Raw genomic sequence first — 13,613 nt, forward strand, 5'->3', positions numbered from 1 at the left:
CCTATCCTGTGTAGACCGAAACAGACCTGGTGGTTTTGGAGTGGCTTTTCCTAGCCCACAGCACCCCTCGACTGGGACTCTATGAACTATCAGCATCTCGGCTCTCCCCTGCACACATAGGTCCATCATTTACCTGTGGAAGGCTTTCTGGAGTAGAGGTGGCTAGCTGGCTATCCCGTGCTGCCCCCCGTGCCTGTGGAGCAGCCATGGAGGTCCTCGTGCTCTCTGCAAGTGAACAGTTTGCAGCTCAGGGACAAGAACAGGCAAGGAGACGGCTCACAGGAAGAAGGAGTTTTATTGTGAGGTGCACACTCTGAACATAAAAGGGAAACCCTGCCCCGCCATCCTCACATCTGGGAGCAGCCCAGTGACCTCGTGCTGCAGGATCTGACCCATGAACCACCTGGAAAGGGGCCATCTGGCAGCTCCCAACCTCAGATCCTGCAGACCACATTACCAGGGTTGCCCAGCAAACCCCAGGGTCTGAGGCACCAGCCTGACCTTTGCTGTACCTAGTTTGTCCATAATGGATTCACCCTCTGGGGAGATGCAAGTGTTGGGAAGACAGGACACGGCCAGAACTCACCATCCTGTGCTGCAGGGCTTGGACTGACCTTCCTCGTGACACCGGCTGCAGGGTGGGTGTGTGACAGGTGTGAGTGCAGAATGCAGGGTGCAATACAAATTTAACAACACATTGCATCTGTCCCCCATTACAAAGAACTTCCATAGGAAGAAGTAAAGTGCCCGCCACAGTCAGAGAATGCATCAGGACATAAATGCCCTGGATGGAAAGCTAAGCCGGCCCCCAAAAGGCAAGTTTAGCTAGGATTATTGCAGCTGAGAAATGGCTTTAACCCTCCCCCCACCCACATTGTGTCCAAACAGCACTGAGAGGAACAGACCTCAGGCCAGATCCTACCAGTACCTTCATTTGAGTGATGCTGGATTTACTGTGCTAGTGCTCAGGAGAGGATGCTGTGGGCCAGGCTGGTCCCTCCAGCAGCCCACCTCCCCAGCCATGTGCCCAGCAGAGTTTTTTGCAGTGAGTTCAGCCTCATGACTGAGATTTCTGTGCTTGAGACCACTTTTGTGTACTTAACATCACATTTCAGTAAAACACTTCCCAATCCCATAGAAAATTGTATTTACACTCAAAAGAAACCTTCCCACCCCACAGCCTGCCCCCTCCCTGGCACATCTGCATCTCTGCGTCCAGCTCAGCCTCTCAGGCCTCTCAGACCAGCTTCCACAAGGCTTTGGAGGCCAGTGCTCTGCACCAGGCAAGCTCGCCAGAAGAGATGCTTATGTAGAGGAGAGAGGAGAGCTGTGGAGGGAAGGCCCACCTCCCAGTCACTGGGCTCATCATCTGGGTAGTGCTGAAGATCCTTTTTGCCCAGAGCCCCTGTCTCCAGCTATACACTGTGTGACTGCAGCTGAAGGTGTTGCTCAAGACCCCACTTCTGCAGATGACATGGCAGCCCTGGCATGGTCAGGTAACGTGGTAATGGGAAAGCTCTTGGGTTTCTCTCAGGCAACACCAGAACAAAGTACAGTTTGGCAGAAGCCCCTCTGTCCCACCATTATGTGAGGTGGGAGTAAACTCTCCCACTGCTCTCTGCTCTGGTACAGCTTTGGTGGAGGCCAGGATGGTCATTCTGCTGGGGGAGAAACCTGAGCTTGTGGTCCTAGAAAATGTGCCTGTACTGCTCTGGGATGCCTGTGCTGGATCCAGAGAGGAGCAGTGCTGGTGGGTTCAAGAGGTGGAGAGCCTCCTGCAGCACCCTGAGACTTCTGGAGGCTCCAGAGAGCAGATTCTGGCCACCTCTTCTCCATGCTGTGGAAGTCTCTGCACACAGAGCCAGCTGTTCCTGGCACTGCTGGCGTGTACTCTGTCCCTGGCCTCTTGGGCTTGGTAGAGGTGACCACGAAGTCACCTGCAGGCTGGTGCAGTTCAGGAGGTCCAGGCTGGAGTACACTGGAACTGGGAGGTACTGGGAGCAGGGTTGTCTCTGCTGTGTGGCAGCCTGTGGGGACTGCCTCAATGCAGAGGTCCAACAAACTCCCCAACTGCCAGGTCCAAAGGAGCCGTGTGCCATGGCAAGGCCAGTCCCACTGCCCCTGGTATTGCTATTGTGTCTGATGCTCCTACACCTGCAGGTGCAGCTGGGGCCATCCCGCTGTGTGAAGGGGTTACCACCTCTCCTGCATAGTTTTGTGGGGAGCCCCAGTCCCACAAAGACACAGTAGAGGATGGAGAGAGGCAAGACGTGTCCCCAGCCTGCTTGGAAGGCTGCTCCCCGCTTCAGATGGAGGAAGGAGGTACCAGGACCATCAAGGTGTCTGGAAGGCAACGTTTCCACTGACACTGAAATCAAAGAGATGCTGGTGGAGCTCCAGGTCCTGGTCTGGTGCCCCTTTTCCTGCTCACCACCCTGCTGCCCCTTTGCCAGGGTAAGTGTTAAGGAATGCCTGATGCGGGTCTGCAAAGCTGGTGATCAGAGATGCCTCTTAGGGCCATTTGTGTTCAGTAGCTGGGATCTCATGGCCTGGATGCTGCTCAAGATCTTCTTCTGGTGGCCCATCATGGTGATGCCCAGACTTCGAACATCCCTGGGGAACAAGGACACTATCAGACACCGCATGGGCTGGACCTGTGTTGGGCCCCAGAGAGACACTTGTCCTCCATGTGTGTGCAACCCACGGACCAGCCCAAGACCCCACACCTGACTCCTCTCCGCTTGCCCATCGCCACAAGCCTGCTGCTGCTGAAGGTCCGTGGGCATCCTGCCAGGGACAGAGAGGCTGCCATTCACTTGGGCACATCCTCCTGACAGGGCTGCTGTGACAGCCCCAGGGGGAGCAGGAGCAGGGGGGGGATCGCTCCTGACAGATGAGCAGGTGACAAGATCGATGGTCTGAAATTGGATTCAGTTTTAGCAAGATGCTCTCAGATAAACCAGTCAGGAAGACGGATGGATGATGAGCCTTTCCCACTCAAAAGCTTTCCCAATGTATATGAGAAACAAGGATCAGTATCAGCTCAGTCCCAAGTACAGCCCCCAATCAATGCACATGACAGTGCTCTGCCTGTGTCTCTCCATCTTCCCTTTCACTGGCTACTTCTCTACCTGCCCCGCCTCCATCAGGGTGTGCAGTGCCACATCCTTCCCAAGCCATCAGAACTAATGTCTGGCAGCCTCATGGTTTTGACAGAGAATGAGTCTTCTCAGAAGCAGGAGAGTTTGTTGCCAGCCCTGGCACTAATGCTAGTACAAAGGGAGGGGGAATGTAAGCCCAGGGTAGGAGTGGGTATAGTTGCTGTCCTTTCTGGTTACACTTGGAGCATCAGCCACCTCAGAAAACCCCTGGACAGGTGGCAGAGCAAGCTCCCTACAGCAGGAGGATGAGGATGGGTGGTGGGACACATCTTCCCCAGCCCTCCTTAATCCAGCCTTGGTCACTTCACTATGACCTTTTACTCACACCAAGGCCCTGGATGGTGCCTCCCTGCTCAGGTGCATTGAACAGGGAGTCAGTCCCACGCACGGGATCTGAAGAAGCTCTGAGGTGCCCCCCAGCTCCTTTTGTTTCAAGGTGATCCCAGAGAAGACGAGCAGTATGGCCCAGCTGCACTCTGGTCCAGACATGCCTTTTGCAGGGGACACAAAACTAAGAGGAAACAGCAACATCATATCTGATCTTGCTTTGAGCAGGAGCTTGGATTAGGTGACCTCTCCAAGGACCTTACAACTCCAAATCATCTGTGACCCTGTGATGACGCTGGAGAGACACCACAGGGCACCAGAGGTGACTTGGTACTCACACCCTCTCACTATGACTCCCACACCTCATTTCAAAGGTTAGCACACCCTTGGGCATCACCCCAGGTCTCAGCTTGAACCTGGTACGGGCCAAATGCTCTTTCCTTAGGGGTCTGTCTCTGCCATGGGGGCCAGCTAGGTTGAGCGAGCCAAGGCAGGATGACCACTGCCTGGGGCTTGTGGGATGGTGCAGGCAACCCCATCAGTGCTGTTTGTTCTCTGTACTCACTCGATGTTCATGCGCATCACCATGCCCAGGGAGGAGTACCCTGCCATGGCAAAGTTGTCCCGGTAGTGCCCCAGCCGGATGGACTCCAGCCAGTCCTCCACTGTCAGACAGCTGGACAGGTCAAGGAGGCTCCTGTCGGAGCGCCTTTGGGTGAACCTGGGAGCAGGACAGAAGGGGTTAGCCCAGGACGTGCTGGTCCTAGGTGGCCAGGCTGTGAGGTCCATCTCAAAGAGCCTGTGACCCTGCAGGTGAGGCCAGGACAGAAAGACACCTCACAAGCTGGTGAAGGCAGACATGCTGCTGCGTGGGCACTGCTGCACATGTTTGAATAGGTGCTGGCGTATGGATACCGTAGTGGGAGCAAGGCAGTGAAGTGCAGGATGGCCCCCACTGCCCTCCACAACATGTGCCCATGGGCCCTGTGCTTGTCCATGGTTGCAGGGAAGCCACTGCTGCTGGAGCTGTTCAGAAATATCCCTTATTCACTGCAGCCCACATGCTCTGCCCAGCATCGCCTGTCAACCCCTGCTCATTGCAGCAGCTTGGGAAGCTCTTACCGGTTCACGGTGGCCGTGCACTTCAGGTTGTCAGGGTTGCGGATGAGCTTGTCCAGGATGCCTACGATCTGGGAGAAACGTGGCCTCTCACTGCGGTCCTTCTGCCAGCAATCCAGCATGAGCTGGTGCAGGGCGGTGGGGCAGCCCATGGGGGCAGGCAGCCGGTAGCCTTCCTCCACTGAGTTGATGACCTGGAAGGAAGCCACAGGCTGCAGTGGAGGGGCATTCCCACCCAGCCCCCAGCACCCCAGGTGGCAGCACGTGGGGAAGATCCCTGGTGTGTGAGCTGCTGGGGCCATCAGATGGGGAAGCAGGGGTTGTGCACACGATTCATGCTAAACGACACGTGAATTGCCAGCGGGCTGTGCGCAGTCTCTGTGGAGAGCTGGAAGAGGCTGGACACCATACGCATACAAGAAATCACTGCTATGTCAGCAGGTTTATTAAGTGGTCCAACAGGCCTAAAATATTGCAGCTTCCCTCCAACAGACAAGCCACGAGAGCTGCACTCGCACTCAGATGTTCTACAACCAGGGCTTGCAAGGCTGGAGGAAACCCTACTCAAAGGAACTGTGTGAAGGAGGTAGTGTAACCACTTCATCCATGCCCCGCTGTAACCAAAGCCACTTTCTAAAATAATAAAAATGATAGGGAGAGAGGGGATTCTCAGGACTCAGAGCAGGTAGGAGGCAGATAGGTTTGTAGTGCCTGTAGGTAAAAAAAAAAGCGTCCTGTGGTTCTCCAAAGTCAAAATATTCATTTTTTCCCTCCTTTTGGAAATTTTGTTCTCAGGTTACAGTCAGGAATATAACCTACATTTTTCTACAGGTTTTATGCTATTCTTGAGGTAAGAGTGGCTCCACATAACTGAAAAGCCCGAAGATTCCTGCCAGGTGGTGCAAGCCTGGGGCTTTCAGCAGCCTCACGAGGGCAGTGGAAGGGATGAACACCCAGCACAGGGTGCAGGAGGGATGGACAGGTGAATGCAGTGGGGTGTAGCGATCCTGGGGAAGCCCTGACCCCTTCCAGGGAATGGGAAAGGTGACGTAAGACATGCTGAAGCACTCCAACCAGCAGAAAGGCTTGTGCAGGGCAGCAGAAAGGGATGGGGAGACACACAGTGCCCACAGCCAGGCACAGCCACGAGTCACTGTGCTGCAAAAGGACAGGCTGCGTGGTGCAATGACGGGCAACACACTGATGTCCCCTCTGAGGTGACAAACATGCTGCGCACAGCCCTGCAGGGATGTGAGGAGAGGCAACAGCTGTTCTTTGGGTCCCTTTTCCCCAGATCCCCTGGCTAGGCTGGCTTGGGTGAGGCCAGAAGAGGCCACCATGCTGCTCCACATCCACTCACATCCCGGTTGGTCATGTTCCAGTATGGGCGCTCGCCGTAGGCCAGCACCTCCCACATGACAATGCCGTAGCTCCACACATCGCTGGCCGAGGAGAACTTGCGATATGCGATGGCCTCCGGAGCCGTCCAGCGAATGGGGATCTTCCCCCCCTGAAAAAGTGAACAACAATGGAGGCTCAGAGCATGCAGGGCTCAGGTATCCCTAACCCTTTGCATCTGGGACAGCAGATCAGACAAGCGATATGCTGGGATGGCTTCTGGTGGAAAGGACTGAAGAGGCACAAAAGAAGCCTAGAGATGTACCTGAAGGATGACTTTAAGGTATTTCCAGTAGAGAAAGAAGAAAGCTGTGCTGTTTTACAAGGTCTCCTTCATGCACAATTCTGGCCCTCAGCATTCAAGAGAGAGGAATTCAAAGTCATGAAGTAGAGCCAAGGGCCACCAGAGCACAAAGCAAGGAGCTGACCCTGGGTGCAGGCAGAGATCAGGACTTGAGCAGACAAGAAGAGCGATGGCACACGCTCCTTCTCCATTACTGCTTTGGTAGACAAGCATTGAAGAGGAGAACTTGGTGAATTAAAGGACCATGCTGACAAAAATCAGCAATATATGGGCTAAGAATATATTTAAGGTAAAATTGTGATTGCCAGCCATGGGAAGAGGAAAGTCGTGGCACATGAAATGTGGGATGAGTTCCCCAGAGCAGCTGGGCAGGCATTATGTGCCTGGGAGAGTTGTTTCCACTCAACTGAGTCCTGTCTGTTCTGCCCCACTCCTTGATGGAGACCGAAGATGAATGATGTGTCCTTTGGGAGAGCCCATTTGGGGAAGTAATGTCCTGAGCAGGTAGAGGAACAACAGTGGAGGAACACAGGATACCACCCTGTCACAAGTTTCTGAACAAGAAAGCATCATCATTTTCAGGATAACCTGACCAAGATCTCGCCAGAGACCTCGTGCTCCTGATCCTGTCGCTGCATCCTCACAGTTCAGCTTTTTCCAGACTCTGCACCTAGTTTTCCTCCAGAGCAAACATCTCTGGTGGGTTTCACTGTGCCAAGATGCCTCAAAGCCTCTGCTTGTGACATTCCCAGTGGCTGCTCCATCCTCTAGTGACCTCCCTGCTTGCATTCATACTGGGGACATGGGACAGTGTCTCTAGAAACTGGGCAAGGTCAGCACGTAGGTCAATACATGAGCTTGGGTCAGCCAGGCCACCTTCCTGACCCAGTGTGGTCACTGACACACCGTTTCTGGAAACTTGTTCACAAAGATTAAAAGCACTGGGGAAAATCTCAGAGACTGGCTTGGTGGGAGGGAGGCCAGGCTGTATGTGTGTCTGTAGACCTAGCTTATGTTGGGCCCCTTCTCACTGTTCCTCTGAGAGCCCCAAAGCCAAGATGCAGAAGAAGCTGTACCTGAACCAAGCAGCAGGAACCTCACCCGAAATTCAAGGATCTGAAATATCAGCTTATTCCTTGAGAAACCAAAGGAGCATCTGAATGCAAAGACACACATGGGATACATTCTGGCTCACTTCTCCACTTGACTGAAGCCAAGCCAAGAGCATGAAGGCCACATTCTCCAGGCTGGGCCACTGTGCACTCATGCCTCGGAATTGCAACCACTTTGGACCCTGCTCTTCAGTGCCATGAGCTATCCCAAACTAGCCTGAAGCTCTTTCTGCCTCTTTAGTCCCGGTCCTTCTGAAAAGTGGTGCTCAAACTCCTCAGCTGCAGCTCCAAACTGGCCTCCATTGAGAACTGCCTATCAACCACGTTTGCTCTGCCAGAGGTGTGCCTGGGAAACACACTAATTACTTTCATGGCCAGAGAAGTGCAAAAAGAGCATGTTCCCTCAATGTATTTTATCTGCCCTCTGATGACCGCCAGTGGAGGAGCACGTCAAACTCCAGAGCTGTCAGGTTGGCCAGAAAACTTTAAAATGACTTCACAGAGAGAAGTGTCCCAGCTTAAAACATAATCATCTAGGTTGCAAAGCCAATTCCCACCCTGAATGAGGCACCATCACATGGAAAAGTGAGTGTGTGGCCACTGGAGAGTGTACTGTAACACTAACTGACGGCTCTAGGACAACTGAAAGACTGGAAGAAGCTACACAGTCTAGGGAAGGACTCTAACAGGGACTTGGGAGTGTCCATGTGTGGTGGGCCACACGTGTCCACGCGAACTGTTGGCTGTGGAGGTTTGATCACTCTCCTACCCTGCCTCTCTTTGTTCACTGCACACTTCCATTCTGGGATGGCTCTGTATGAAGGACAATGCATTAAGGTTCAGAAGCATTTTGGATTCATGCTCTTGGTCCAGAAATCAGCGGTGAGGTGACTATCTCTACCCCTGCCCTGCCTATCTTGACTTGCAAGTGTCTAACATCTGTCAATGGCCTGAGGCAACCACCATCAGTAAGGATCAACAAGACTGCAACGTTAGGAGCCACGCACCGTGGTGGTATATGCAGCATCGGGGTCATCCTCCAGGATGCGGGAGAGGCCGAAGTCAGACACTTTGCAGACCAGGTTGCTGTTTACCAGGATGTTGCGGGCAGCCAGGTCCCGGTGCACGTAGCCCAGGTCAGACAGATACCTCATGCCTGCTCCAATGCCACGCAACATGCCCACCAGTTGGATGATGGTGAACTGCCCATCGTGTTTCTGGAGAGGAAATAAGCCAGAGTTCATTCATGATTTTCACCAGCAGTCTGTTGATGCTGCACTTGTCAAATTAACCCCACAGTACCTCTCATCTTTGGCTTAGTGCCTCCTCTAACTCCAGTGGCTCTCTCTTGTCTGCCCAGCCCACCTCCTGCTCTCCCAGTGCCTCTGATGCCACTCAGGCAGGTGTTCCCACCTTCGCAGTGCCTCTCTGGGGCACTGACCGCAATGCCCTGGAGCTGGTGTCTGCTGCAGAGGTGAGAGCCTGGAGCACACCACTGTCACGCAGTGGCCACAGTAGCTGTGAGGCTGAGGAGCAGAAACCAGCCTCTCCTCCAGTTGCAGCCCAAGGGGATGTGAAGAGAATAAAAATACAAAAGAACTCCTTACCTTGAGGAAGGTGTCTAGCGAGCCGTTCTCCATGTATTCAGTAACAATCATTACCAATTTGCCTGCAGAAGACAAGGGAGGTCAAGTTAGCAGAGAAGTCACCTTCCTCTGGGAAGCCCAGTGCCAGACTTTTACTGGGAGAGACATGAATCCAGGCCCATGGATCTTCTGCAGCCCTGTGGAGCAGTCTCACCCCTGCACCGCACAGGATGGGCATGGCAGTGGGGATGTGGCAAGAACCCTGACACTCACCCCTCCCTCCAGGTCCTATTGATGTGGCTAGATCAGCTTTCTTATCCTGCTGAAATTTGCATGCCATTAGCATAACGCTTTGCATCAGAATGTGCCTTTTTGAAGGAAGACTTCAAATTATGATTCAATACAGGCAGCCTTTAAAATAAACACTAATGGGCAGGGCATCTCCTAAACCAATAACCTTGACTTGGAGTGCACTGTGGAGCAGGGTGGGGAACTGCTGCATGGAAAGTTTGTTCTGCAAGACAAGGCAAGGGGGTGGGATGGAGGGGACCCAGGTAAACGGACATGAGACAAGCAAGCAACTGGGGCAGCGAAAGGATGGAGTGCACTCAAAGTAATCTCTGACCCCTATCTCCCAGGGTGCCCACAAGGAGATACATCCCAGCTCTGCCCCAACATAGGGTCCTGTCCCCACCGGCCACATACTCTTCGTCACCACCCCCTCCAGGTGGATGACGTTGGGGTGGTCGAACTGCGCCATGATGCTGGCTTCACTCAGGAAGTCCCGTCTCTGCTTCTCCGTGTAGCCTGCTTTCAGAGCCTTGATGGCCACGGGAATCTCCCTCTTCCCTGGCAGCTTCAGGCGGCCGTAGCACACCTCTCCGGACTCTCCTGCAAGGCAAGGGAAGGTGAGGGCACAAGGAGTTCCTCAGCTTCTTCCGCCGACCCACCAGCACCATGGATCACCCAGCCTGCTGGCACACTCACAGTGTGCTCCAGCCCTCAGGAGCTTGCTCATTGCAGGAGAGTTGGACTAGATGTCCTTTGAAGGTCCCTTCCAACCCAAACTGTTCTATGATTCTATGATACTAACTTCTGGGCTCTTCGTGCATCGCTGCCTATGAGTACAGAAAGGATTGCCCATCTCTGGCTTCCAGTGCTACCTCTGGGAACTGGGCAGAAACATCAGAAACCACCTCTCTCTGATGCCTTTTACTGAAGGCGGTGGGCCAAGAGTAGTGATTACAGTGGCACTTGCTTTACAGTTTTTAATGGACAAATTTGGGAGTCTCTTACAGCAGCAGGGGTGTCTCTCAGTCAGGTTTCCTAATGCTGCTCTGGGGTAAACCCTTGGGGTGCTGCTGGTGAAGTTCTAGCTCCATCTCTGCCCCCTGTTCTCCTGCAAGCCCCTGTTCATATGCAAAAAACCCTTTTTTCTTCTGAAAATTTACAATATTGTCTGCAATTTCATTTGCATCTTGAGACCCCAGACACTTGCACCAAGGTTTGTAAGCAGGGTGGCCACCCACGGGGGACAGGCTGAGCCATCTGCTGTATCAGCTTGAGCCATCAGTGCCACAGCAACACTGTGCACCAGGCTATCTCAAAGAGTTTATTTCATGCACCAAAAATACCCCACTCTAGCCATTATTTTGATCTTGAAAGGATAAGGAGCAGATGAAGCCCTGGCTGAGCACAGTGTCAATGCTGTTGTGGTCCCACAGGGATGGCACGATCTCAGACCATGAATTTCCCTGAGTAGACATGACGCAAAGAGACAGTTGGCCTGGGGACTCACCAGACCCAATGACCTTCTCAATCTTGATCCGGGAGGCCTCGATTTCACGGGTGAACTCATGCACAGCTTGGCAAGGGTCCTCATACGTGTGGGGGTCCACATAGAACTTGGACTCAGGGAACTTCACTGTCAGGTTTCAAAGCGGAGAGAGAAGATAAGCTCTTTCAGGCAGCCCTGCTGAGAAGTAGGGGGACCCAGCAGCCAGGCAGAGTATGGGCAGGGACAGGACTTCTTGGGTCAACATGCTGAGGAGCCACAGAGGTTGCAGCCCCAAGAAAACCGAAAGCACTCTGGCATAGCACTGTCCTCAGAGCAGTCCAGGACCTGGCTGCCCAGGTCTCCTCCATGTGATTATCCCCCTTCATCACCCCCTTACTCCCACCCCTCACCTGTGATGAATTTTCCACTCTTCTGGCTTGCTGCTGTCTGGGATGAACCTGCCGCAGTCCCATCTCACACTGTGCAACCCTGCAACCCCATTACCAGGATGTCCCTGGGATTAGAGTCCCTGCTCAGCTCTCCTAGAAGACTTCTCCCCAGAAGCAGGCAGTGGTCAAAACCCTTCACCTCAGAAACAACAGCAGTGCTGGGGGTCACGGTCCAGCTCCCTGCCCATCCACAGGGTTGAAGTCCTTCACACCCCAGGGGTAGCAGTGGGGAGGGTCCTACCTTGACCATTCTGATAATGCATCTTCTCCTCATCGGAGTCCTGGAAAGCCTTGCTGTACCCGCAGTGCCTGCCACAGGGACACAAGCGTCAGCAGAGGTGCTCCTGTCCCACAAACAGTCCAAAGAGAGGATGGAGGGCAGCATATGCCAGGGCTGCAGGCAGCCCAGGAGGAGCTGGAGCTGACACTTGGCCCTCCACCAGCTGCATCCCTGCATCTTGCTGGATTGACGCTGTGGCCTGGAGCAAGGCACTTTCTGGGTGTTCTCCAAGGCTTGGCAGTGCTAAAAGCTGCAGTTCTCTTGTCTCCGGTGGGCAGCAGCATGTGTGCTCCATGTGCCTGGCTCAGTCATGCTGAGATGTGGCAGACACAGCCCCCCTCAGACCCTTCTGATGGAGAAGAGCTCGCTCCACTCCTAACCTATCCCCCAGCCTACCCAGTCAGCCCTCGTACTGGTATTGCTATGGCTATTGCTATTTCTACTGCTGTTCAGCCTGCTGGCATGAGAGGAAGGTCTGGAAACTAGTTCTGCCTCAGGGAAAGTGGAGGCAGGGTGGCCCCTAAATGAAGTCTCTTGGTTGCTTATTAACCCCTGACCTATGAATACTCTGGACAAACTGAGAGCAGAAAAGTTGCATCCAAGTTCTCCCATCCCTTCTGCCTCACCTGGTGACAAGCCACGCTGACCTCCAGAAAACACTCACCTCTTCTTGCAGATTAGGACCACCAGCAACGCAACGAGGCCAGTGATGAGTGTCAGGCAGATCCAGACAATTGTCATTGTGTCATACCGGAGAGAGACTGGAAGAAGCAGGGTAGGAAGGAGGTGAGCTGGAGTGGGAAGAGCTCTGCTGAGCTCAGGAACTTCCCTACCCCAATGGCGTCATGGTCTTCAAAGATAAAGCACCATCCCCCACCCAGGCCCAGCTTTAGGGCTCTCCTACTGTACAGGGATCATTTACACATGGGCAAAGCAAGGACAGGTCTGGGAAAGCCATGGTGATACAGCAAACCAGCACAGAGAGGAGTCTGGAGCCTCAGGACCTCACCAGATCTTCCCTGCCCTATCTGCTACGTCCTTCCTCCCTCTTCTTTCTAATGTATAAGCATATCTCAGGAGGGCAACATCAAACAAGGCCTGCAGGCTGAAACCTCAGGAGATGTTCCTCCAGCCTCCCTCCCTGTGTGGCAGAGGAACAATGGCCATGAAGAAAGGCATCACCATCCCCCATGTTCCCTGCCCTGCACTTCCCACAGCCCAAGGCTGCACACACCCACCTGGCTTCCCTGTTTCCACCTCCACAGTCTGACTGAACCTCCCACAGCCAGCGGAGGTGCGAGCCCGAACCTGGAAAATGTAGCGGGTTGCAGGCTTGAGCCCAGAGATGGTGGCAGTGGTGGCCTTGGATTTCAGAGTCGAATAGCTCTGCATTTCCTTGTCCTGGGGAAAAACAGCACCAAAAACCTTGCTGCATCAGCACAGTGACCACAAAGTCTTCCAAAATACTCCTTTGTGCAAGGCTGGACGATATCAGCAATGGATTTAAGCTGAGCCATGCCCCTGTCTAAGTCTGCCACCCTGGGACGGGTTTGCAGCAGCAAGCTCAGCGTTACCTTCTCGTAGTACTTGATCTCATACTCCAGGATGATGCCGTTGGGCTGGTCTGGCTCTTGCCACAGCAAGGTGACGCTGTTCTGGCCTGTGCTCTCCTGACGGATGACCACCACCTGGGACGGGGCTGGGGATGCAGAGCACAGGGTGTTACGTACCTGCTGGTGGGGGTCCTGCATGGGTGAGGGCAGCAGGACACAGCAGCACGGATGGGTGGAACTGGAGCCCCATGCGGGACCCCAATTTAAACCATGTTTTTGTTTTAATTATAGCCATCTGGAGTTGAGTGCTGTGAAGGGACTGGCAAACAGGCTTTTGTTCACTTCAGTTACCTCAATCTCTTTCCCACGGAGTGAGCAGGCTCTGAGGAGATGAAAGAGGAGGACATAGTCCCAACATGGGCAGGAGGGGACATTGGTGCTTTGCTGTGATCTGGAGCCAGAAAGGAGAAGGGGCTGCAAGGTTGGAGGTTGTGGAGACCCCTACCAGGACCCTGACCCCTCCTGCCCCACCTGGGGAAGGGGGAGA

General features: G+C 53.8%; 1 protein-coding gene across 1 annotated transcript in view; it reads right to left on the reverse strand.

Moving 5' to 3' along the window:
• Nucleotides 1–2,498: 2,498 nt before the first annotated feature.
• EPHA8 (EPH receptor A8) overlaps nt 2,499–13,613 on the reverse strand; it is a 51,822-nt gene continuing 40,707 nt past the window's right edge. Inside the window, exons 6-17 of the mRNA XM_065650032.1 lie at nt 13,088–13,212; nt 12,752–12,914; nt 12,178–12,274; nt 11,475–11,542; nt 10,806–10,931; nt 9,713–9,898; nt 9,029–9,090; nt 8,429–8,638; nt 5,968–6,117; nt 4,611–4,801; nt 4,054–4,209; nt 2,499–2,613 (exon numbers count right to left, since the gene is read on the reverse strand). Of these exons, the coding sequence (XP_065506104.1) occupies nt 2,499–2,613; nt 4,054–4,209; nt 4,611–4,801; nt 5,968–6,117; nt 8,429–8,638; nt 9,029–9,090; nt 9,713–9,898; nt 10,806–10,931; nt 11,475–11,542; nt 12,178–12,274; nt 12,752–12,914; nt 13,088–13,212 (1,649 nt within the window). The remainder of the gene's footprint in view (nt 2,614–4,053; nt 4,210–4,610; nt 4,802–5,967; nt 6,118–8,428; nt 8,639–9,028; nt 9,091–9,712; nt 9,899–10,805; nt 10,932–11,474; nt 11,543–12,177; nt 12,275–12,751; nt 12,915–13,087; nt 13,213–13,613) is intronic.

Source organism: Caloenas nicobarica, chromosome 22, assembly GCF_036013445.1.
Source record: "Caloenas nicobarica isolate bCalNic1 chromosome 22, bCalNic1.hap1, whole genome shotgun sequence".
In the NCBI taxonomy this organism is placed as follows: Eukaryota; Metazoa; Chordata; class Aves; order Columbiformes; family Columbidae; genus Caloenas; species Caloenas nicobarica.